This window comes from Neophocaena asiaeorientalis, unplaced genomic scaffold (assembly GCF_003031525.2).
Source record: "Neophocaena asiaeorientalis asiaeorientalis breed wild unplaced genomic scaffold, Neophocaena_asiaeorientalis_V1.1 scaffold256, whole genome shotgun sequence".
Lineage (NCBI taxonomy): Eukaryota > Metazoa > Chordata > Mammalia > Artiodactyla > Phocoenidae > Neophocaena > Neophocaena asiaeorientalis.
The window spans coordinates 3,553,017-3,577,859 of NW_020185324.1; the positions used below are offsets into that span (position 1 = coordinate 3,553,017).

Here is a 24,843-nt window from a genome sequence, read left to right on the forward strand (position 1 = left end):
GGATGTTAGTGGGGGAAGAGTCTGGGAAATAGATGCACAGATTCCTTGAACACACATGCTGTGTGGAATAGGAATGACTCGTACATTGTTTCCTTTCTCTCTGATTGTCAGCCCAGACAAGGCTTCCAGGGATCCCGGCCTCCCCTGAGTCCCCCAAGCCCCCTGAGCTGTATCACAGACCCAAAGACACGTCTTTCTCAGTAGATGCTATGGAGAGCCTGGATGTTTTTATAAGAAGTGGAGGAGAGTGTACTGTCAGTTTTCCTTCTGCCTGGTCGCGTGGCCCAGATCAACCCTCACTGCTAGCTGGGACACATGGAGAAGCCTGGGAAGAGAGCAGGGGTGTCAGGAGGAGAGCAGAGACTTGGGGTTCATAGGAGCGGAGCAGCCCTTAAACGCACACCCAACACCGACAGTCAACTAGTAAGTGGTCTCTCCCCTACAACTTGCAAACCTTTCCAGTAGGGGAGAGAGGAATGCACAGAGGGGGAAGTTACCTAATGCCGCCTGCCTGATCACTGAGAAAGGATTCTAGATCGTGAAATGGAAACCTGTGAACCAACATGGGGGAAAGTATGATTTGAGATATGACTCAGACACAAGAGGTTCTATAACTAGGTGTGATGGAAACAATGCCAGGGGCTGGCCTCCCCCATGCCCCCATCTATTGTGGAAAAGAACAGGCTGGTTGATAAAGCACAGGCCCTCTTCTGACTCCTCCAAGTCCCAACACAACTGGCCTAAGAGTATTTTAGCCAGAATTGATATGGCAACTACGGAAAACTGTCTTATTTTCATTTCACTCTAAAAGCTAAAAGTAACATTAACATCAGTGTTTATTTTCTGGAAACATGGAGAAACAAATATTACGGCTGTTGAGCTTAGTTTTTAAAAACTTTAAAGTTATGGGGACAAACAGTAGAGGATGGCATGGGAGAGAGTAGGCAAGGAAGGGGTATGATAATACATACAGAGAGCCAACAAAGGCCACGTCAAACCAGAATGCCAGGCCGTGGATGAGGCCAGACTGCGCAATCTGAAACACAAACGGAATTTCTACTCTGCAAGGAAATAAAAAAAGAGAAAGAAAGAAGAAAAGAAACACTTGGAATTATTTTTGTTGTTGTTGACAGACATACTGGGTACACTTGTGAGATCAGTGGGAACATTCACAGAACATTCTCTTTTTCTCTGAAGCGCTCTTGCTTTGGCAGCAAGATTCTCTTAGTGGGTGATTAACGCTTGGGTGATGCTGCACATTTGAGAATGCTGCTTCTTGATGAAACTCTGCAAGGACCAGCCCACTGTGCTGCAGTGACCCAGAACTCCACAGGGCGAGTGCAGCATCCGGAGCTGGGTTGGACCACTGAACAGGAGGATGACTCAGGGCATAGCTGACAACCATCCTTCCAGAAGCCAAAACGTGGGCTGTGGCAGCTCCCCTATGCAGCTGTTCAGAAGGGAAAGGCCACTCAGGCCCCTAAAAGATGAAATGGACCACAAGGGGGGAACATCAATCTCAGAAGGTCACTGCCATAGTTCAGTTGTTTTTCAGGGAGGCAATTTAACTTCCCACCAGGCTACAGCAGGAGTCATGCAGAAGTGGCCATCGCTGATGCCAAATGCAGAGTAAGTCGGAAGAGAAAGAATGTTGGAAAAGATACAACAAAATCTAGAAGCTGGACCTGTTTTAGCTGTGGAACTTTGGTAAGTCACTTAATTCTCTGAGCCTCAGTTTCCTCTTTTGTTGAAGAGTGGCAAAATCTCTCTTCTACTTCCCTTTCACGGTTCTTGTGGGTGTCAAGTGGGAAAAAATGTATATGAGAGTGCTCTGTAAATTTCAAAGTATTCCACAATTAAAAGATGATATTGGGCTTCCCTGGTGGCGCAGTGGTTGAGAGTCCGCCTGCCGATGCAGGGGATGCGGGTTCGTGCCCCGGTCCGGGAGGATCCCACATGCCGCGGAGCGGCTGGGCCCGTGACCCATGGCCGCTGGGCCTGCGCGTCCAGAGCCTGTGCTCCGCAACGGGAGAGGCCGCAACAGTGAGAGGCCCGAGTAACACACACACACAAAAAAAAAAAAAAAAAAAAAAAAAAAAAAAAGATGATATTATTGGTCCACTGCTGAGGCTGTACTGCTCCAGGGAGACACATTTTAGTGAACGTGCTAGAGATTTTCAAAGGAAAATCTTATTTTTAAGATTATTTGCATTTATGGTGCCACCAAAGGCCTAACTTCTTCCACCCTGCAGTAGTCAAGAGCATTTCTAGAGTTTTCCATTATACTTGTCACATTGAGTTTGTTTGTCAATGCACTGTAATTATTTCCTCCCACCTTTGGAATTCCGCTAAACAGACCATGAGCTCCTCAACGAGAGACCTAAGAAATTACTTAATGTATCTGTGCAAGCACCAGTACAGTACCCAGCACAAAGTAGAATCTTAACAAACATTTGCTGAATCAATGCAACAAATGAATGAATGACATCTCTGAAACGCCAACAAAGACATAATTTTCAAAAAATTCCCTGACTCAGGAGGCAGCTCAGAGCAGCAAATAAAGCCAATGGAAGTCAATTTTGTCTGGACCTGTGGCAGTTATTAGACTTGTTCCCAAATGCCACTTCTCTTGCTCTGAGCACACAGTAGGATTGCATTCATCCACCCTCTTGTGCTTAGGTACTGCCACGTCATTTGCTTTGACCAATTAAATGTGAACAGAAGTGAGCTGTGTCATTTCTGGGCAGAAGCTTTTATTGTCAGTACTTGCTTTGCCATGCTCCTTCTTCTTCCTCAGTAATCAGCCTTGTTACAGACAGAGGCTGCTGCACCAGCCTGACTGCTGGGGTGGGCGATGCTGCATGGAGCTAAAGCTGGTGCACATGAATAAACAGTGTAGGGGAGAAAGGCCCCTGTGTTATCGTAAGTCACTGAAGTTAGGTTTTGTTACTGCAGCACGCTCTAGCCAATCCTGACTGACAGAGCAACCTTTGTCCATCATGATCTCAAGATAGGCGATGGTTTGAGTTAGCCAGCTGTACCTTCTGAAGTCTGACTCTTGCTTCCTCGGTGGTCCAGGCGAATTATAACCTAGCTGGGTCTTACATTTCTTACCCAGAAAAAAATACAAATATCAATCTTCTCGGGCAGAAAAGGGTAAAATACTAATGAAAGGTCATCCGAAGGGAATTCATATCACCACCTGAGAAACGAGTCTTCATTTCAGAGTCTCTTCAAGTGGAAAAAAGAGGGCAAAAACTAACACTTACTGAGGGCCCTCTTTGAAAATGAGCCAGTGCATGTAAAATTCTTAGCACGTTACCTACTATGTAGTAAGCACTCAACAAGGTGTAGCTCCTCTTCCGGTCATTATTGTGGTACTGGCCTGGGTGAGTGGTTAAAAAGCCCAGACTCTGGCCTTCTGAAAGGTTCAATACTACCTCTAACACACATATTAATTCTGTGCATTTTACATAATTCTGTGTACGCAACTTACTGTTCCACTCTGCTTCATTTCTGTCATTGGTGAAGTGGGGACAAAACAGTACCATCTGCATAGGGTTGCTGTGAGGATTAAATGAGTCATTATGTGTAAAGGGTTCAGAACAGTGTCTGGCTATGTTAGCATTAGCTACTACTATTTAATTTTTCTCATTCAATTCCTAAAGCAATCCTGTGAAGGAGGCATCATTTCCCTCATTTTGCAGTAAATGAAACTAGTCATTGATGGACCATTCCTGTGTGTGACTCACACCTGAAATCTCTTCCCTGTGTGAGCTGTGGAACTCTGCCCTGAAGTTTGGGGAATGGTGGGGGGGGGGTAGAGGAGATTTTAAAAATCAAGAGCAACATTGGTTGGTACCAACCTGTGGAGATCTGCCTCTTCTGCATCCATAAAGTTTACTGTGTACTTGACTGTCCGAGCCATCAAAATCCTAATGTCAAATGTGTCCTTGGGGAAAAAAACCAAAGATACCTTTCTATCAGAATAAACTGAACTCAAACAAGATTGCAGTCTAGCTTTCCTCCTGAAATTTTAAGTCAACAAGAGTTAGAATTTAGAGGGCATGAGCTTAATGAGTATGATATTAATAATAAAAGCTCACAATTATTTCGTAAGCGCTTTATTTAGTAAGTGCTTTACTAGGTTATATCATTTAAACCTCACCAACGACTCTGGAGCAGGCATTTGGTGGTTTTTGGACCATTCAGAATTTACCTCCTCTCGACACTACAAGAAGTTCCATAGGAATTTAGTCTACCATCAGCTCCAGGTGTGGCCTATGACCTCAGATTGGCCAACGAGAGCATTACTTCTCCCCTGAAGACAGGAATTGGCTCACAGATGGACGCAGGACCCAAGGTAGGACAAGCAGGCTCTATCTAAACTAATTCTGGGGGTTTTGCCAAAGTTATTAGGAAAAGGAAGGCTCTCCTGTGGGACTCAGAGTTGTAAGAATCTGAAGTTGTAGCTTCTGCTGCCATCTTGCTACCATGAGGAGAGATCCTGTCTAGGAACAGAGTAAAACCAGAGGAAATGGAGATAAGTGATGAGAACAGAAAAACCAGACCATTGTGACACTGTCTGAACTCCTGCAACAAGGTCCCCGAAGCAAGCTCTGTCTCCAGGCTTTGCAATATTTGAGGACCAATAATTTCATTTTAGTTTAAGCCAGTTTGAGTTGGGTTTCCTTCCACTTAAAACTGAAAGAGTTTCAGATAATGCAAACTTAAGTTGCCCAAGGTTACACAGCTAGATGGGACCACAACTGAAACCCAAATCTGTCTGACAGCAAAACTCCTGTTCCAAGCTATTTATTATCCAAAGCTTCCCCTTTTATTATGCCTTGGGCCACCAGAATCAATGGGAGGATATGAATTATTGAACAAGTATGAGTGAGGGCTGAGTATGTGCATGGGGTGAGTCAGGACAGTTGGAGACTCAGAAGTTACTTACTGAAGGGCAGATGGAAAATCTCCTTGCTTTCAACAGTATCATTCTCTGAGAATTCTCCTAATTGCTCGGGAGATCAGAGCTGGAAAACCTGAAACACAGTGCTCCAAGGAGCTCTTTCTTTGCTTCTGTGATGGCTTAGCACAGAGCCTGAGAGCACAGTGCGTCCCAGGTGCCCGAGTTGTAAGTGAATGAATCAATAGATAAACACATGGGAAGAAAGAACACACTTACTACTATCGGCTGTCTGAAGTATTCGTCCACTGCAGCACCCTGGAGACTGGACAGGTTAACCCCGTAGAAACACTGCTGGTACCTAAAACAGGTAGCACAAAGAATCAGCATGCATCTGTCCTGTGTCCCCAAGACCCACAGAGCTGAGATGCGCTGCGAGGCTGCCTCACTGGTCCTCTAAGTTAGCCCTGGAGCAAGTGTGAGAAAGTGTGAAGGGCAAGGGGTAGATTAGAGGAAGAAACCTCTCTAGAGCATCTGCACTTGAACTGGGGTGGGGAGAGAAGGGAGGAGGTAGCTGAGATGGAGGAAATTACTTGTGGGGAGAATACTGACAGGGATATTTGGGGGCAGGAAGGCCTTAGGGTCCCCACCCTTGACCTCACACCACAAGGTGGCTGCCTGCTCCAGGACATGCCTTCCATGTCCCGAAATACAATTCCTTAGCCCTCTCATTACCTCAACCCAGAGCACAACCTGAGATCTCCAAAGTCTCTTGATACTCCCGCAACTGTTTTACGAAACAGATTTCCCTTTTCTGTTCTTCCATAGCCACTGGCCTGCACCTTGCTGGCATTTGCCATGGTGGCCAACACCACTTAAGAGTCACAAGTCAGTGACAGCTGTGTCTGGTGGTGAACTGGAGCTGACTCATCACTGGGCACACTTCTTCCCAATTCCGTGGTCAGGGACATCTGGACCACAGAAATGGACAGATTCTACAAGTGCTTCCTCCCCTCACTGAGCCAGACGTGAAGCGTCTACCGGCACATGACTGGTGCCTGGAGCACAGCAAGAACTCCCTGCCAGCTTGGCTAATGGTCTTGGCTCTTTCCAGAGGAGATCTAGGGTGTGCGTTAAGAGTGGCTTTGTTCACACTGACTGTGTGCAGTGGGCAAGTCACCTGAACTCTGTGTCCCGTTTCCTTATCTCTAAAATGGGAATAATTATAAGCTTACTCTGTAGGGTTTCAGTAAGGGTTAAATGAGTTACTATAAGTAAAGCACTTTCAGCGGTGCTGGGCATTTCGTTACTACTACATAAGTGTTGGCTATTATTCTCTGAACTTCACCTTCTCAGACCAGCACTGTGCACTAGGGCAGTGCTTCCCGGCGTGACTGCGCCATGGGACTACTTGGAGAGCTTGTTGAAAATTCCAATTCCCAGGCCCAACTCCAGAAAGGCGTGGGGCCCTTATCACTAGAGGCTGAAGGCCTTTATCCCTAGATTGAAAAGTTTTCCCTGCTAAGGGTGTGTGTGCACGTGCTGTATACAGCCTGTGAATCAAATGGAAATTCAATTCATCAGTGTCTATCCTCCCACACCCCGACACCTGCTGACCTGCAGGGAAAAGAGAGGAAAAAAACACAGAATAATCATAAAAACTGGGGGCGTGCAGTTAGATTTTCAGTCAAAGTAAGGCTCTTAATCAGGAGGCAATGCCTCAGAGGCCCTCACGAGAGGCAGGGAGGCCTAATATTGTTAAGTCAACAGCCAGTTGCCAACCTGCAAGCAAAACACCATCCCCCAGAGCCTCTTACAGATCCTGAAGGGCTTATACCATTTCTCACCTCTGAGCCTTTGCCTATTTTCCCTCCTGCCTAGAATGCTCCTTTCCTTCTATTGCCCTATTAATTCCTACTCAATCTTCGTGACTCAGCTCAAATATTTCCATTTGAAAATGTAAAACCTGGTATTACAATTAAATATTCAAGTTTTAGGCACTTAAAAGCAGAAGTTATTCTTTTTCTTTCAGTGTATATTTAGCACTTAGCATGGAGCCTCGAATACGGTTAGGGCTAAAGATATCTACGTATCTATCTATGCATTTAATGAATGAACGGAGAACTTGGTGTCCTAAATGGCCCTGTGTGTGGGCACTGGTGCCAATAAGGACAATGGGGAAACAGAAAATCATTCGCCAAAGCTTCTTTGGCTTCATCTCTTGTTTCCTAATCTCCTTCCATCAAGGGCCAGAGCCAGGCTGTCCACAGGTAAAACCAAACTGCTGTACATCACTTTATAAGTACACATTTTGAAAACAAGACTCCTATAATCCTAGAAAATGTTTGGAAACAGAACACTGTAAGTTTAGACGATCTTTTCAGTATTTAGAAAGAGAGTGGAAGTTTTCTTGGGGATGTAAGTCCTTATCACAAAATTTTTTATTGGAGGGAAGGGGGGAGAGAGAGGGAAGGGGAAGAGAGGAGAGGGGTGGGAGGGAAGAAGGGGTGAAGACAGGGAAGGGGAGAGGAGTGGAGGGTCAGACAGAGACAGAGAACTTCCCAGAAAGCCCAGAAGGACTCAACCTTGACTGTCCTTGAGAATCCCCTAGAAAGCTTTTAAAAAGTGCTGATGCCTGGACTGCATCCCCCCAGGCTGTGATTTATTTGATCTGGGGGTACGGCCCTAGCACTTGTTTCCAAAGCTCAACAGGTGATTCTAATGCACGATCAGGGTTGAAGACTACTAAGTTAGCTGTTCTAGAATCCTGGCCAAGTAGGTGAAAGAGAAAATCCCAAAGGCAAAGACAGCCCTCCACCTGGCAGTGGCGGAGGCTGGGAACTGCTCTCTATTCTCTGTGTACTAGAGTCTTTGCATTCAACCTCAGCTCTGAGAGGGGCCCAGGATGTGCCATTCTCTTTGTGTGTTCACTGTCAATTAAAACCCAGAAGCCAAGATCAGTGTGGTGCAAACGGGCACCATTCCTGGGGCAGACGGAGAGCTGTAGGCAAAGAGCCCACTGCCTGGGTTTTAAAAACTTTCTGGCTGGACCATACTTCCATTTCTTAGAAATCTCAAATCTCCTTCTGAAATGCATCATAAAATAATGAAAGCAGATGGGAGGTGGCACCTTTCTGGGTTTCCTAAGATACACTGCTGGGGGATGGATCAGGAAACGAATCTGTTGACTTGGAAGCTGGGGATAAGTTCCATTGTTCTCATCGTATGTGGGCTTTATTTTCCAAGTTAGCTTATGGCCTCTTTATGAGCGCATAAGGAGGAGTCTACATGCATGTTTTTCTCTTGACTTCAAATTTCAAGTGTACCTCCCTCTTCCTCTCCTCCTTCTCCACCGTAAGACATGCAACATCTGAAAAATCCTGCAAATACAGTCCAGAAGGAAAACAATCTTACATTAGCTACACCTAAACACACCCAGAGTACAGCAAAAGAGGCCACCCATTTACCATCCCATCAGCCTCTCCATGGTCTCCATGCAGAGCCGAGCTTGGAGAAGCATCCAGGGGAGCCCTCCCTCTTGGGTCTCTTGTTTTTGTCTCTCCTCTAGCTCACCTTGGTCTTTTGTCCTTCCTCCTCCCACAGTGTCCTGGATCTGTCTTAGAAGGATGGTGGTACTGCCCGAGGTTCTCTTGCAGAAGTTAACAGTGGGGGGTTTCTCTAACACACACACTCCTTTGTCTTGCTAATATGAACCCACACTCTCGTAGCACAACTCAGATGTTTGACTGTAATAAAAATCTTTCAGAAACTAACACAACATTGTAAATCAACTAGACTCCAATAAAAAAGTTTTTTTTAAATCTTTGCTTCCTCATTCTATTCTAACAAAAAAATTCAGTCATCCCCATTAAATACTTCCTTCCTTTAAAAAGGCCAAAAAAAGAGAGAGAGAAGGAAGAAAAGTTAAGGGAGGAAGGAAAATCCTATTCTGCTGTTTGACAATTAAGCAACTTTTGGGTATCTTAATGGAATATGTTCTACCAGAATTAACAACCAGTGATATGCCAACCTGAGGAGAGACATACATAACCCTAAGAACTAGGAAACAAAAACAAGGATCCAAAAACGTCACCTAAGCCGCACATGATGCTGAGGATGCAGCGTAAGAGGGTTGCTGGAATGGCCTGCTGGGAATGCCTGGTAGGAGAAGGATGCATGCCTAGAAACAAATTGCAACTTTGTTTTATTTCTTATACATTCCTTTTATATAGTAGGACTTGAAGCTTGGCTGTTTTTGACAATTTTCTGCATCAACAGCATGCAGACATACCATTCTGTAAAGCGGTATCTATGAAGATGCTCAGCTCATTATGTCTCTGGTTTTGCTGGCTTAAACCCTAACAAAGTGGCTTATATTTTACATGGGCTATATTTATATGCTTTTTGTATTTGTAAAAATAGGGTTTTTTTAGTATAAAGGAGAAAGGGAAATGGGTGCACAGGCCTTAAAAGAAATCAAGCTTCAGACTGCCTCTTTCATTAAGAAAGGGAAAGCCTGGGATTCTGTAAAGGAATCCATGGAGCACCCCTCGGTGTCACCAACATAAATCTAGACATTACTGGTTTGTATAAGAATTGGACCTATGGAAATGGATCAGAAGAAAAAGTGGATCAGTCAAGACAACTATGGTGGACATCTTTTGTTCATTCTACCCAGCAAAGAGTTGCTCTTCTTCTGATTACGGCACCAGATTTTCTTCTGAGAGGCACTTCTTCCTCACTCTCAGTTCTTGGGGTTTGGATGGTTTGACTCTGCCCTCAGCAATAAATTCTGGCATGTAGCTGAGTTGTAGCCAATCAGAGTGTCTTATCTCTCTGGCCTTAATGATGGACTCAGGGTTAGGCATGTGACCCAAGGAAAGTCAAGTCTAAGACTTTTGTTCAAACTGTTGCAACAGAGAAGTGGACATGGAGCTATGAGTCTATAAATCTGGATTTCCTGGAAACCACATTGCTGCCATGAGGGAAGAGCCCTATCCAAGAATGGAGCTGAGCTAAGGGATAGAGAGAGACCTGGACCCAATAAGTGTCTGTGCCCTGGAAGCCATTTGTGCCTGAGAAGCTGAATCTACTCAGGCTTTTCAGATACGTTAGTCAAAAATATCCTTTTTTTAAGCCATTTTAAAATTCTTTCTTTTGTCACTTAAAACCATAAGTGCCTTAACTAAAAAGAAAACAGTTAATAAGAGTGTGCCATTATGTGTGCTATGAACATAATTCTGATGAACAGTTTTGCCTAATTCAGGGGAGTCCTAATTCTGTGAGTACAGAACTAAAGTGCTTTAGCCTAAGAGTGTATAGAACCACCAGGCCCAGGGAAGATGAAGTGATGTCTGCTGAAGTTGAACTCTGTTTGAAAATGGAGAGCTCTGATGCGAGAGGATCCAGAAACTGAAATACTGTATCCCTGACTACACAGATCTGGATGTGTATGGGCCCAGTGGCAGAATACTATGAAAGAGCTATGAGTTTGACATAGGTTACAAAAAAGATGAATACAGAAATTGAGGCTTATTTCATGAGCAAAAGCCTGGTGAGTTCAAGAGCTGCAGACATAAAAGAGAACCAGAGGAAATATTAAGAGGAAATACTGGGTAGCTGAACGAAGGTTATAGTCCCAGGAATCACTGAATGTAAATGAAGTAAGGACAGTGGCATATGAAAGTCCAAACACAACTGTGTTGGTAGTATTCCTGCAAAAGTTCTCTGTGATACTTTATGCATACACTTGACTTCCGACAAAAATTTGGTTGTATCTCACGGTAATTTGAAATGTTCTTATTTGGTCCGTATGGTATTCCTAAGAACCAGTGACTATCAGGGCCAAATATATTTTTGGGAAAGACCAGAAGGCCTAAACTTCTAGCTATACCAAAAGAACCTTTAGTAGAAATTTCAGTTTGGGGGCAGAATTAGCCTAAGAACAAACCATCCAGTGCCTTTGCAGTAGAATGTAGCAGCTTGTGCATTCAGCGGAATGGATTCCCTTCAGAATAATGTTTCTCAGCAACACCATGGTCAAGGAGGCATTTAGTAGAGTCAGAGTGGAAAGGTGCAAGAAGGGAGCTCTCACTGCCCGTGGCAGAATTCTGCTTACATTCATCTTCCCTTGTCCTTTGTAAGCACAGACTTCTGATTTCTGTAAAGAACAGCTGACTATAGACCATCCACCACTGGCATCCCTGCTATCGCTCAACTCGCTCTGCCGTTGTCAAGCATGATGGGTGCGTACAGCCCACTCACAATACTCTGAAAAGGAAACTGGGAAATGTCTTTTGGTTCCTTAAGTGGTATACCACCTTTTAAGGGTCACCTCAGATCCTCTGTCTTATCTGCTTCTGGAGTCCTCAGCCAGGTATTCTGCCCCCGCTGTGTCAAGGTATGGACTCATCTGACTCCACGTGAGCACAGCCCAGCAGCGCCTCACCTCAGACCTGCACCGTGCGCTCTCCCCTTCTGCCCTGAGCATCCCTGCAGACTGTGGGGCGTGAGGTGCCCTGACCCCCATTTGGTGTCCATGCATGTACAACCCCGAAGTGCAGACTACTTAATGTTACGGGTAAACAGTTGCCCAATGAGGAGTTAAGAGCCAATGGATAAATACACTTCTCTCCCATCATCTGTGTAAACTGTCCTGAGATATCGTTCATTTGACCTCTAAAGATGGTCCTGAGGGATCAAGCAATCTCTTGGTATTTGCTACCATGTGGTGGTCAGCTCAGTTATGCACTTTTGCATCATCTCTCCTTCCTTTCCTGCCTCCCTCTGTTTTCTCCTCATTCTTGTTTTACTGGGATGGCATTCGTTAGTAAAGTAGCTTACGAGCTTTGCCTAAGACCCTGATTCCTGGGGAACCCAAGCTAAGACAATCAATATGGGTGTGGCCCTTGAATGTAGAATTACTGATAAGTGCGGAGGGAAAACTCTTAGCATGTAGTTTCATCACAATTACTCACAGTCTCACTAGTGGCTAATTAGGATGCAGTAAAGGTGGAAGGTGAGGCACTGGGCTATGTGGTAACTGCGTGCTTGAAGTTTTGGGGTGATGATAATTATATGGATTGAGGTTCTGAGCCTTTGGACCCCTATTAACAGAGACAAGGCTCTGTTAATAGCATTGGAAGCTTTGCAAAAAGAAGACTATTATCTCAGAGCAGTCAACTCCCAACTTAAGACACACTGTGAAATCCAGAGGGCTTCCTTGGCAGAATTTCAGGGAATTCCTCTCTCCTTGGTGCTCCAAGGCCTTCTGTGCAGAAAATCAGGTATAGAATTTGAGAGTTAAAAGCCACATCCTTGAAACTGGAACTGCCCCGTCTCCCCACCCCAAACAAGGTAGTAAAGCAGCAACAGTGGAAGAGTTGCAAAGGATATTGGGTGTGCAACCTTGACAGATCTTACATATCACAGTCGGGGCCCTGACAGGAAGAGACTAGGGCCCTGAGACCTGGAATTAAGATAGTAGAGTGGACAAGGCAGAGAATCCTGAAAAGACCTTCCCAACTCCTCTGAATCCTTCAGACCAGCAGAAGCCTAATTCTCATCTGTCCTGTCAGAGGAGAACAGTTTCCCTTTGCCTGAAGACTGCACAACAACTCCTCTTGAAGCCTGGGCCTTGCAAGAGAATCTTATTCCCCTCAAGATCTGCCTCACTGTTGCGCACTGCCTCCAGGCTAATGGTCCCTCATTGCTGTCAGGATGGTAACTCCAGCACAGCCCAAGCAGTAAGTACAATTCCTACTCCAGGAGGAGATAACTTACGTGACTAAAACATCAGAGAAGCTGGTTAATATTTTCTGCTAAGAACCAGGGAAATGGGTATTGGAGTGGACTTTAAGGGTGTTGGACTAGTGGGGGTAGAATATGTCAGCATAGGCTGCAATTCATCAACAACGGCACTCCCAGGATTCAATGTTCTAGCAGATACCACTCCTAGTAGTCTGCTGGGATGTATGTCCCTTTGAAGCACGGTCATCATGATGGCCTGCAGTTAATGAGATGGAGATTCCAGAATTTCTGCAGTATAGTATTGAGGAAGGGGTCCAAGGCTCAGAGAGGTGGAAATGCTAGACGGATTTACTGTGTAAGATGTAAGATTGTTCCACCTGACTATTCTCAGGCAAAGTCCAGGAAACTCTCCATTCATACAGGTAATGGGGAACAAACTAGCGAAAGATCTGAGGCATGCTGCCCTCAGTACATCAAAGACAGTGACGGGTGACGCTGCCGTTAAATTCTGCTCCGAACGAGCCTAATCCGGATGGAATTTCAGAATGTCAGAAGCAAGAAAGCAGTAATTAACCATCGTAGGCTAGAATGACATAATGACTGTGTTGGACAGCAGGACTAGTGACAGTGTGACAGTCAGGGTACCTTGATCCAGAGGGGCCTGTAAGCGGTTGCTAAAAGGTCCTAGTGTTACCAGAGAGGTGAAATACATGCACAGTGAACAGACAGCACTCAATTTCTATAACAACAACAACAAAAATCTTGCTAGCTTACGAGCAGGATGTCAGCTGTCACAATGGGAAGATTAGGTCCCTCACCCAATTTCCAGATCTAACTTAGAGATCCGGTGTATGGATCCAGTGAGCACTGGCCCATGACTGAAGTGGAAACCCAGTCCCTTGAGGGAGGACTCTGCAATGCCACTGCAGGAACATATGGTAAACATTCCCCAATTCTTCTCTGTGGCAAAGCAACTATGTAGGAGAAAGATTTTTTTGAGGAATGTGAGATAAAAAGTGATATTGATATGAGAAATCTTAGGATATCTCTGGTTAGTAAGGGTTTATGGAGGTAGCAAAGGAAGGTCTGACCAAGTCTATAGCACAGGGTGTCCAATGAGTTCATACCCACCATGTAGTTATTTTCCCAGTCCCCGAATGTGCAACTGGGATAGACATATTCAGCATCTGTTAGAACCCTCACACTGGCCTCTGAAGAAAGGGCTATGACAGTTGTACAAGGAAAGGTCCCATCCCTTAAACTCCCCATCCCCAGGTAGGTAACACTGTTACCTTTAGTTTATAAATAAGAAACTTGAGTCTAAAAGAAATTAGATTAACTTGGCTAAGGTTTTACAGTTAGTAATTGACAGAACCAAGAATTAAACACAGTGGAATCTGGTTCTAGACTCTGATTTATCTAGTTTTTAACTGCTGCCTACTTGCCTACGCTTGTATGTTCTATAACTGTGATAACTGTAATGAGGTAAACTAGTATCATCTCAAACTTCTTGAGAATATTTGGTTACTCCTCTTAATTGATCCTATGTATATATTTTTCTTGATATGAGAATCCATTAAAAATTGTATTTAAAAGCCTTGGTTTTAACCCCCTGAACCACTTATATATTTTCAGTACTGTCAGTAGCACCCATCACCTAAAGAAGCTTTAGAGCGGAGAATGACGATTCTTCATGACTGAGCCTTACTCTCAGGAGATACTTTCCAGAATCTTAATTAATAAGGGACGAGGAATCTTAATCAAGTAAGAAAAGGAAAGTATTCATTCTGTAGGTGACTGCTACTAACATCAGAATGTAGTAAGCTTGTCTACCAAGAGTGAACCCCAGGACTGGTTATTTAAAAAGGCTAAAGTTATATGCTTACTGCATACTTAAATGAATTTTAGAGTTAAATGTATATTTGAAAGACTGTCAAGTGTAAAAAAAAGTAAAATATGAAAGAAGTAGAAGGAAGCTAATACCAGACTCAGGGTGGGGAAGCTTTTTTTCAAATAAAGGAAAAGAAAGAAACTGTAAAATAAAATATTGGTAGGTTTACATACATAAAAGTTTTTAACTCCTTCTGTGGTAAAAACCACCACAAAGAATATTACAAGGCGAAGAGAAAATTCTGAAGAAACTACAACAAAGTCTTAATACCCTTAATATATAAAGAAATCTTATGAATAATGCATTTGTCTTCTAGTTAACAAAAATGTATTGAGCAATTATGATCATCTAGGTCAGACGATGGGGACACAGCAGTAAATCGAACAGCCACTCTTACAGAACTTGTAGTCTCATGGGGGGAGATGGCCAAGAAATAAAACAGATAAGTAAAAGCATATATATGGCAGATGATAATAAGTGCTATAGAGAAAAAGGAAGTGAGAAGTGGGATAAGGGCTTCCAGGAGGGAAGAGATTACAAGTTTTAATTGACAGATGGTCTCCCTGAGATGATGACAGGTGAGCTAAGACCTGAAGGAGGTGAGAGCGAGCCACAGTGACACCTGCGTTTCAGGCAGAGGCAAGGGCAGTGAGGTGCCAGCAAGCCTAGTATGTTCGAGGGGAAGCAGGGAGCCCAACCAATGAGGCCAGAGTGGAGAGGACAAGAGAGCAAGTAGCAGGAGATGATGTCCGAGGGACAGCAGGGTGGAACTTGACCAGGCAGAGTCTTACCATCTGTCGGGAGAACTCTGGACGTTCTTATGCAGATGATCGGAAGCCAGTGGAGGGTTCTGGGTGGAAGAATAACATGACCTAATCATGTGTTATCAAGATCATGTTGGTTGTTGTTTAAAAAGAGGAAATGAGTTAGGAGGCTATTTCAAGACTGTAGTAAAGCAAGGTTTTTTGTTTTGCTTGTTTTATGTTTGTTTTGCAGGGGTGGGCAGGAGGTGGTGGTGAAAAGCAGCTTGCCTTTGGATGTATTAAATTTAAGATGCCCAACAGACATCCAAGGTGAGCTGTCACCAGCCACTTGGACATCCAAAGTCTATGGCTCTGGGGAGAAGTCTGGCCTGGAGTTCTAACTATGGGAGTTGTCAACGTAAAGACGGTATTTAAATGAGATCAGTAAGAAAGTGAGCACAGACAGAAATAGGAAGACATCTAAGAACTAACCAGGAGTCAATCCAACATCAAAGATTTGAGTCATGAGGAAGAATCAGCAAAGGAGAATTAGGGCCAATAAGGAAGGAAGAAAATCAGGTTTAGGCTCAGAAGTGAAGAGCCAAAGGCATCAAGCGGCGTTGTTGATAGTTGAGTCAGGTGAGGACTGATGATGGGTTGTATCTGGGGATCTTATTTATTTAGCCTGTTAGTTATTCCTCAGTCTCTCAGCCCACTCCCTCAGAATACACCCAGACTCACTTTTTGCATCCCCCTGCCTCCTTTCAGCCAGCATCTACTTCTTTGCCTCTTCTAACAGAAATCAGAAATCGTGCAAGCTTTCACCACCTGTTCCTTGGATCAATACAACAGAAGGCCTTCATGCTAGTAGTCGAATGCAGAAACCCCCTTATAAAGGGACAGAAAGTAGAAACAGAGTAAAGCCTATGAATTTTGATAACTATATATTAAAAAATTTTGTGTGTGTATCTGTTGACTAAAAATAAAACCATTCAAATGCACCAGCTATCAAAGAAATACAGATTAAAAATAAATCGGCCACCATTTTTTTTGCAAATCAAACTGGCATTTAACAGAACATATCCTGTATGGGCAAGACTCAGCAGACATTCTCATATACCACTGGTGGAAGTGTTAATTGGTAAAGCTTTTCTACAGGGCAATTTGGCAACATATAAGAATAATTTTTTTTTTTTTGCAGTACGCAGGCCTCTCACTGTTGTGGCCTCTCCCGTTGTGGAGCACAGGCTAAGGACGCGCAGGCTCAGCGGCCATGGCTCACGGGCCCAGCCGCTCCGCGGCATGTGGGATCTTCCCAGACCGGGGCACGAACCCATGTCCCCTGCATCGGCAGGCGGACTCTCAACCACTGCGCCACCAGGGAAGCCCCAGAATAATTTTTGTAAAGTTCCTTCTTCACACCTTTTGGTCCAGTGATTCTGCTTCTAGCAATTTATTGTAAGGTAATAATCAGAATGTACAAGATTTCTATAACAGGATGTTCACTTTAGCATTGTTTCCTATAGAATTTATAGAAGTCTATAAAATTCTACATTCTTGTGGAATATAGGAACAATACCTTAGTATTGTTTCTTAATAGAATGTATAGGGTTAAATTATAATTAATAATTTAATACCCAACATTGGATCTTGAGTCGATAAATTACAAGAGAGCCACAAAAGAAATACTCTGCAGCAAAATAATATCTAAAAGACCTGAGAACATGTCAACAAGGTATTAATAACGTTTTTTAAAAGTGCTATAAAATGGTACTTATGGTATGAGTCTAATTTTATAAAGAAAAAGAAAAATGAGAAAGGTCTCAACTAAAATCTTGATAGTAATTATTTCCATACATGTTTGAGGTCACAGGAGTTTTTATCAGAAATATTTATTGAGGGCCTGCCATGTGGCAGGATAGGTAGTGAACAGTGACAATATTCCAGCTCTTGCAGTGCTTACATTCTATGAGGAGGGATACGGACAATAAACAATAATAAGTAAGTCTTTTAGGAGGTGATAAGTGTTGGAGGAAAAATACAGAGCAGAAAAAGTGGGATTAGGAGTGGTATGGCTGCCACTTTAAATATGGTGGTCAGGGTAGGTCCTATTGAGAAGCCATTTAACAAAGACTTTACGGAGTCGAAGGAATTAGCCATGTGAATCTGGAGGGAAAGGTATTCCAGAGAAGGATGAGCAAATGCAAGGCCCTAAGGTGGGAGTGTGTCAGGTACGCCTGAGGATGGGCAAGGAAGTCTGGGAGGCTGGAGTGGAGTGAACACAGCAGTAGAAAATGAGGAGCCAGACTGGGTAGAACCTACTGGAGGGCTTTGGGGATGTTGGAATAGACAGGTTAAGAAGCTACCGTAATAACTGAGATGAGAGATGACAGTGTTGTGATCAAGTGGAAACAGTAAATACAGGGAGAACTGGTCAGATTCTGGATATACAGTTGATCCTTGAACAAAAGGGGGGGTTTGTTGGTGCACCCACCCTCCACAGAGTCAAAAATGCTCATTAACTTTACAGTCAGCCCTCTGTATCCATGGTTCCACATGCACAGATTCACACGTAGAGCTTTAGTATATATTTGTTGAAAAAAGTCCACACAGTTCAAATCTGTGTTGTTCAGGGGTCAAACGTACTTTGGAAGTAAGACCAACATAATCTCTTAATGGTTTAGGGATGGGGAACAAAGAAAGAAGGCCTTCAAGATTTGGAGCCTGAATGATTAGGAGGATAAAGTTGTCAGCCGTTGAGGTGGAAAGACTGTGTGTAGAGCAGGTGTGGGGTGGCAGTGGGGGAGATCGGGAGTCGAGCTGTGGACATGGTGCATCTCTCCAAGGGCAGACGTCCAGGAGGCAGTTGGCTATGGAAAAGTATGGCGTTCACAGGACAAGTCTGGAGAGATACACTCGGAAATCATTAGCATAGAGATGGTATTTGAACTGTGGGAAAGGGTGAGCTCATCAAGAGAGTTCTTACTAGACCTAGAGAGTATTAATAATCACAGTGGACTGGCTGGGCTCCCCATCAAACATGCAAACATGTTCTATTTATTCCATTAAAAAAACTACCTTTTTTATACCTCACTTCCCTGGTCAGCCACCACCCATCTCTCTAACTCCCTTTGCAGTGAAATTCCTCAAAAGGGGTGTCTATACTCAACAGTCTCCAAATCCGCCCCCACCCCCACCCCCGCTGCCTCCTTGATTTCTCTCAAGGCATTCTGCCAAAACCACCGTGCAGCAGATGGTACTGCTGGGAGATCACAGAAAAACTGCCTGGACAACCAACCTCCCCTGTAAGTCTGGCATACTCTGTCACCTGAAATTCCTCTCTCTCCAACCTCTCCATTTAAGATAGAAACATTTAGGGTCAGCATGACCTTACATGACATCATCGCCCCCTCTGTCACCATACACATACACACGAAGAGGCCATTCACCCCCACTGGAAATTCTGTGGCTTGTAGTTTCAAAATTACAGATTGAATCGAAGCCGTTAAAGGTTATGAAACTGGGGTGGGAAAGCCTATTTTGCCAGAAAAAACTGGGGAGAAAGAGAAATCATAACCCTTCGACCTCACTCATAGAACTTTGTAATGCGGGAAACCAAAGCACTTCCTATTTCCTGCCCCTTCACCAACGGACGGCATTACAAAGAGAAAGCCCTGGAAATCAACTTTGGATATTGCCGTTGGACGGTTCTGCATCCTCAGCCAGAACTGAAAAGTTTACATTTTAGCTCACATCCTCGCCCACCTGCTGGTGCACGCTGTGCTCCCTCCTAGGCGCCTCACATTCCCACTTGGATGGTATCTGTTCTGTTTCTCCTTCCCACAGGTCCAATATTGTCATTCTCCTCCCCTCCTTCTCCTTATAAAAACCAGTCTCAGGAAAAGAAGGCAGAAGGAATGGTGGTTTCAAAGTGGCAGGAGTTTTGTGTTAGTTCTCATTTTACCAGTGGAAGAAACCAAGTCTCAGACGATGAAGTGAACTGCCCAAAGGTCAACAGCTAATTAGGAGGAAAGCTCAAGAATTTTCGGATCAATTCATTTACATGAAGGTATATTGATTGATCTGCTCTCTGACAAAGGCATGTTCTAGCAGAAGCCATAGCCTTGGGCCAAAAGAATGGATGGAGGAAGTGGAAAGGGAGGCACGGCAAGCAGGGGGAGGATGCTATTATTTTAGCCTTAGGGCAGTGTTTTGGATGTTTGATTTTGCCTAACTGGCTCCCTTATTTGTCTATTTCAGCAGTCCTCAACAGGGGGTGATTTTGCCTTCCAAGGGGATGTTTGGTAGTGTCTGGAGACATTTTTGGTTGCCACAACTAGGGGGAAGGTGCTACTGGCATCCAGGAAGTACATGCCAGGAAAGGTGCTAAACAGCCTACAGTGCACAGGACAGCCCCTGACCCCAGTATGTGACCCACAGTGTCAACAGTTTAAGAACTCTGGTTTACTCTGAAAGGAGGGGAAGAGAGGAGAGAACGTTACCAAAAGTTGGCTCTGGAGTGATGGTCCAAGTACAGCTGTTCATCGGAAAAGGGGGCCAGGTGGATGTCGCCGCACGTTGGGAACATCATTCCTATCGAGCAGAAGACAACAGACTCAAAGTTGACTCCTACTGCCTTCTTACTTGAAGACCTGCCACTTGACCTGTTCCATTCTTTCATTCCATCTCAGTTATTACACAGCAGGCTAAAACGTAAACTTGCCTCAAAGCAATGATAAGAAAATCAGGCAGAAGATTACAGGGAATATAAAAAAGAATGTCAAAGCAAGTCACAAAGCTACATTATAATAAAAGTTTAGAGTCCTAGGGTGAGGCATTTAACCTGGCATATTGGCTTTCTCAGCTACTGGTTGGTTTTTTTTTTTTTTTTTAACATCTTTAGTGGAGTATGATATTTTTTAAAAATTTATTTTATTTTTGGCTGCATTGGGTCTCTGTTGCTGCGCGCGGGCTTTCTCTAGTTGCGGCCAGCAGGGGCTACTCTTTGTTGCGGTGCGGTGGCTTCTCTTGTTGCAGAGCACGGGCTCTAGGCTCGTGGGCTTCAGTAGCTGTGGCACATGGGCTGAGTAGTTGTGGCTCACGGACTCTAGAGCGCAAGCTCAGCAGTTAAGGCGCATGGGCCCAGCTGCTCCGCAGCATGTGGAATCTTCCCGGACCAGGGCTTGAACCTGTGTCCCCTGCATTGGCAGGCAGATTCCCAGCCACTGTGCCACAAGGGAAGTCCCTGGAGCATAAATGCTTTACAATGGTGTGTTAGTTTCTGCTGTATAACAAAGTGAATCAGCTGTACATATACATATATCCCCATATCCCCTCCCTCTTGCGCCTCCCTCCCACTCTCCCTAACCCACCCCTCTAGGTGGTCACAAAGCACCGAGCTGATCTCCCTGTGCTATGCAGCTGCTTCCCACCTCAGCTACTAGTTTTTTTTTCCTTTCTGTATGTCCGGTGCTTGGAATTCTGGGCACTTCTTTTATTTATTTTTTTTTTCTTTTATTTATTGTAAAAACAACTTAGCTTTGAAAACAATCAACATTCCATCATCCTATCACATTATTATTTTCATTCTTAGACTTTGTTGATGTATAATCATATTGACTATTTATCTTTTTAAGTGCTGTTAGAATCTATGCTTATCTGCAGGCTCACCATCCTCCACGCTGGGAAGCCCGCAGCACTTGCGTTTTGTTCCTGACATTTGCAGTCACTGGGGGAAAAGGCAGATAACTTAGCAGGCAAACAAACACCTAGGCTGGCAGACCTGGAGTTGGGCCCTTCTGGGCAGGCAGATGTGGCGATCAGCGTTATTATTCTCATTATCTAAAAAACTACAGATCTTCATCATCATCATCATCATTCTAATAATAATACCTAAAAGTTCTTGTTTATGTTAACTCTGCCTTGAACCTTTTTATGGGCTTCCCATGTATCAATTCATTTAATCCTCATAATAATATAAAGTAGGTTCTATTATTATATCCATTTTATAAATGAGAAAACTAAGGAACAGGGAAATTTAAATGATTCAGCCATAAGCACAGAGCTAATAAGCGGAAGGAAAAAACCCAAGGGTGAAATCTCTTCCAATAGTCAATAGTCTCATACTTTAACTATGCTCCCCTTGATGTCCGTTAAAATAGAACAGATCATTTTAATTACGGTATATTCAGAGGTGGTCAGAGAAAAACCACGACTGTAACATCATTCATATTTCTCCATGTAAATCTCAAGCACTACTGTTAAAACAATAATGACTGCTTGGTGGTTTTTCAATTTCAAGATACAAGGATATTAAACAACTCTGGAAAAGTCATATGTATCATTATTTGTGTAAACCTGGGAAGTTTCAGAGGAGGATGTTCTGAGCCCAAGCCTAAGAGGAATTGCCAAGATATCAGATAAAATGGAGGCGAGGAAATCATCAAAGGTAAAATATAAGAAAAATTCCAAGAGTAGAAGAAAATGAGTCTTCTGATTTAACATACCCACTAAATGTCCAGCACAAGAATTTTAAGTTTCACACTAAGACAACTAGAAATGAAAAAAAAAATACTAAAAGCATCCAGAGGGAAAAACTATGTCATTTTAAAACTTCAGGAGTCAGAATGGCATTCGACTTCTCAATAGCAACATTGGGTACCAGACGCCAAAAAAAGATGCCTTAAAAATACTGAGTAAAAATTGTTTTCAAGTTAAAATTCTCTACCTAACAAAACGATAACATGAGGACTCAATAAACAGAAACTTCTCAACCACCCTTTCTCCAGAAGCTATTAGAAAATATTCTTTGCTGAAATGAATGGTATAAACCAAGAAAGGGGAAGACAAAAGAATATGGTGGAAAGTCAAAGTGGGGTAGCCACACAATAGGACTAGAGAGCTACCAGTTCATGGGTGGTCGAGGAGGACAGAGCATTACAGGAGAATTCCACAAAATAAATATTTATAGGCAATCTGTCAGACCCGTTAAAGCATGGAAAAAATTAGTCATGAGTATACGGAAAACTAAACTAATGAAAAAACAAGGCAATTTACTCCAGGAAAAACAAAAGATTTCATGAAAAAAAAATATAATCATATGCACCTACCATACCACCTGACTCAGCACTGAACAGTATTTACATCGTCATAATAATGTAAACACCGATTATTGATTTAAACAAGTAATAATCTAGGTCTATATTTCCTTATATTAAAAAAAAATTCTGAAACCCAAAAAGCTATGCAAAGCAACAGATTTTTGTAAGTCTGCAACATCATTTGATGGCAAACCCGACCTGAACTGACATGAGTTTATAGTCTTTATTTATCCTACTTGGTATCCATGTTCATGTTTTGTTGCAGAAATACTATGTGCTTCATTATGGAGGGCTGCCTCAGATCCCACTGGAGGTGTTAAGTAACACATGGTATATGACTCTGTGACCTTTCCAAAGTCCTCCAGATTTTGAATTCTGAAACATATCTGGTCTCGAGGGTTTGGATAAGGGACTGAGGACCTGTATAAATACATTTAGAGGATGGGGGGATGCCTCAAGAAGGGAAGGAGCTGCTATGCAGGAAAGCTAACTTCTCAACCAGAGAGTGACAAGAAGAGCAATATGATAATTTTACATAGAAATATGTAGGTAACTAAGAGAAGCAACAGAGAATAGAGTTGAAAGGAAAAGCCTTTGGGGAGCAGTCTCTGGATAGGAAGAGGTGTGGCAGAGGGTGACTCATTTTCATTGTAAGCCTTTTTATTGTCATGTGATGTGGTAAGCTATGTCTTATTTTGATGGAAAATAAAAATAATTAGGAAAAAAATCAATCATCCTTCCCTCAGGAGTGCACAGGGTAGAGAGCTGATAAAATCAGTATTCATTTCTACTTGTCTAGTTAAAGATACATAGCCGAATATGAAATTTCATAACCATTTCAAATATCTGGGGGAAAAGGATGCCCAGATATTAAGTCTAAATATTCGGCTTAGAGGGCAGCTCAACAGATGCATGTTAATTAACTTTGTTTAAAGTCTCATCATCCAAAAGCACCTAACCCTTTGAGAAAAATCCAGAAAAAAAATACAAATATTCTTTCTGGGAGGCCTTGAGGAGGAAATCCAAGCTACTTTGCTCTCATCTCCCATAATTCAATTTTATCACATGAACACAAGGCCTCCAAGATCATCCTGGGCTGATTTATAATGGGAATGCTAATGGAGTTCTTGACGTTAGGTATACTTTGCCCAAGTTTATTTATTTCTGCATGAGTTTTTTTTAAAAAAATGCCTATTTCTAAATCCCTAAATTTTGAAACATGCAGGAAATTACAAACTTAAAGCTTTACTTATGCATATAGACCGGGTAACCTGGTGAGTAGGAGTTGTAGTTTATCCTCTGTCTCGTCTTCACTGGGTATGACTAGGGAGCCACAACAATAGTACTTTAAAGTAAGTAAAACAGGTAAGGAGCTGCAATTCTCATCAGAGATGCAACTGTTAAAACTGGCCAGTTACCTTCTAACCCTTAATTGAAAAAAATGTGCTGTTGGAACATGTCCACTCTCTCTGGTGAACAGTGGAAAGTTAGTGTGTGTGCAAGCAGTTGTGAGTGTGGGTTTCAGGGTCAGACAGATCTGGGGTCAAAGCCCTGCTCTGTCACTTAGTAGAGGTGTGTCCTTGCCACGATGCTTTCCCTCATCGTGCTTCAGTTTTCTCTTCGTCAGTGCGGATCGTAATACTGTCTCCCACTAAGCCAGGTCTCAATCTCGGCCCTACTGACATTTTGGGCTGGATAACCCTTTGATGTGTGTGAGGGCTGTCCTGCACATTGAAAGATGTTTAGCAAGTCCCTGGCCCTTCCCCCTAGGTGTGCGTAGCACCACCTCTGCCAGCTGTGACAACTCAAAAATGTCTTCAGACATCACCATATGTCCCCTGGGAAAGGAGTATAAAATCACCGAGAACCTCTGCACTAACCCTCCAAATAAACTGAAAACTTTAATTATTCACACTTCGTAAGGTTTTCATAAAATAATTTATGGAAATTGCTTAGCACACACAGACACTCGTTAAGCACAAAGAGAATACTGGACTTTATATTATTATCTCGATTATATGTAGTGACCATAGGGAAAGAGACATACAGTAGGAAGAGAATATGTTAGAAAGAAGAAATGGACACTAGAGAGTTTCTCACATTACAGAAGGTCAACACTTGAAAGGGCTTTAGAGATTACTTCTAATAATACAGATGGGGAAGCCAAGGTCAAAAGGTCAAGTGTTAGGCCAAGTTAGCTAAGGAAAACAGTGATTGAACTAGGACAAAAATACATAACTCGGAACGGGTCTCCTTTACCATACTGAATACCACGCAGCCACTGCCATCAATGTCTTTTGGAGACTAGCCCATTTACTATGGGAGAATAGGATGAGAAAATCAAAGAACTGGTTTAATAGAAATGCTGTCTCCTCCTTTCTATAAAGAACTGAATATGGGGGAAGTAAGACGGCATATTTTACAGAGAAGTTAGCCTACTTTCTAAACCAG

At 43.2% G+C, this 24,843-nt stretch overlaps 1 protein-coding gene across 1 annotated transcript in view; it reads right to left on the reverse strand.

Moving 5' to 3' along the window:
- The window catches only part of LOC112392531 (histone-arginine methyltransferase CARM1-like), a 249,916-nt gene that overhangs the window by 18,163 nt on the left and 206,910 nt on the right, over positions 1-24,843 (reverse strand). Inside the window, exons 7-10 of the mRNA XM_024734291.1 lie at positions 19,795-19,885; positions 5,189-5,270; positions 3,867-3,952; positions 972-1,061 (exon numbers count right to left, since the gene is read on the reverse strand). Coding sequence (XP_024590059.1) covers positions 972-1,061; positions 3,867-3,952; positions 5,189-5,270; positions 19,795-19,885 — 349 coding nt within the window. The remainder of the gene's footprint in view (positions 1-971; positions 1,062-3,866; positions 3,953-5,188; positions 5,271-19,794; positions 19,886-24,843) is intronic.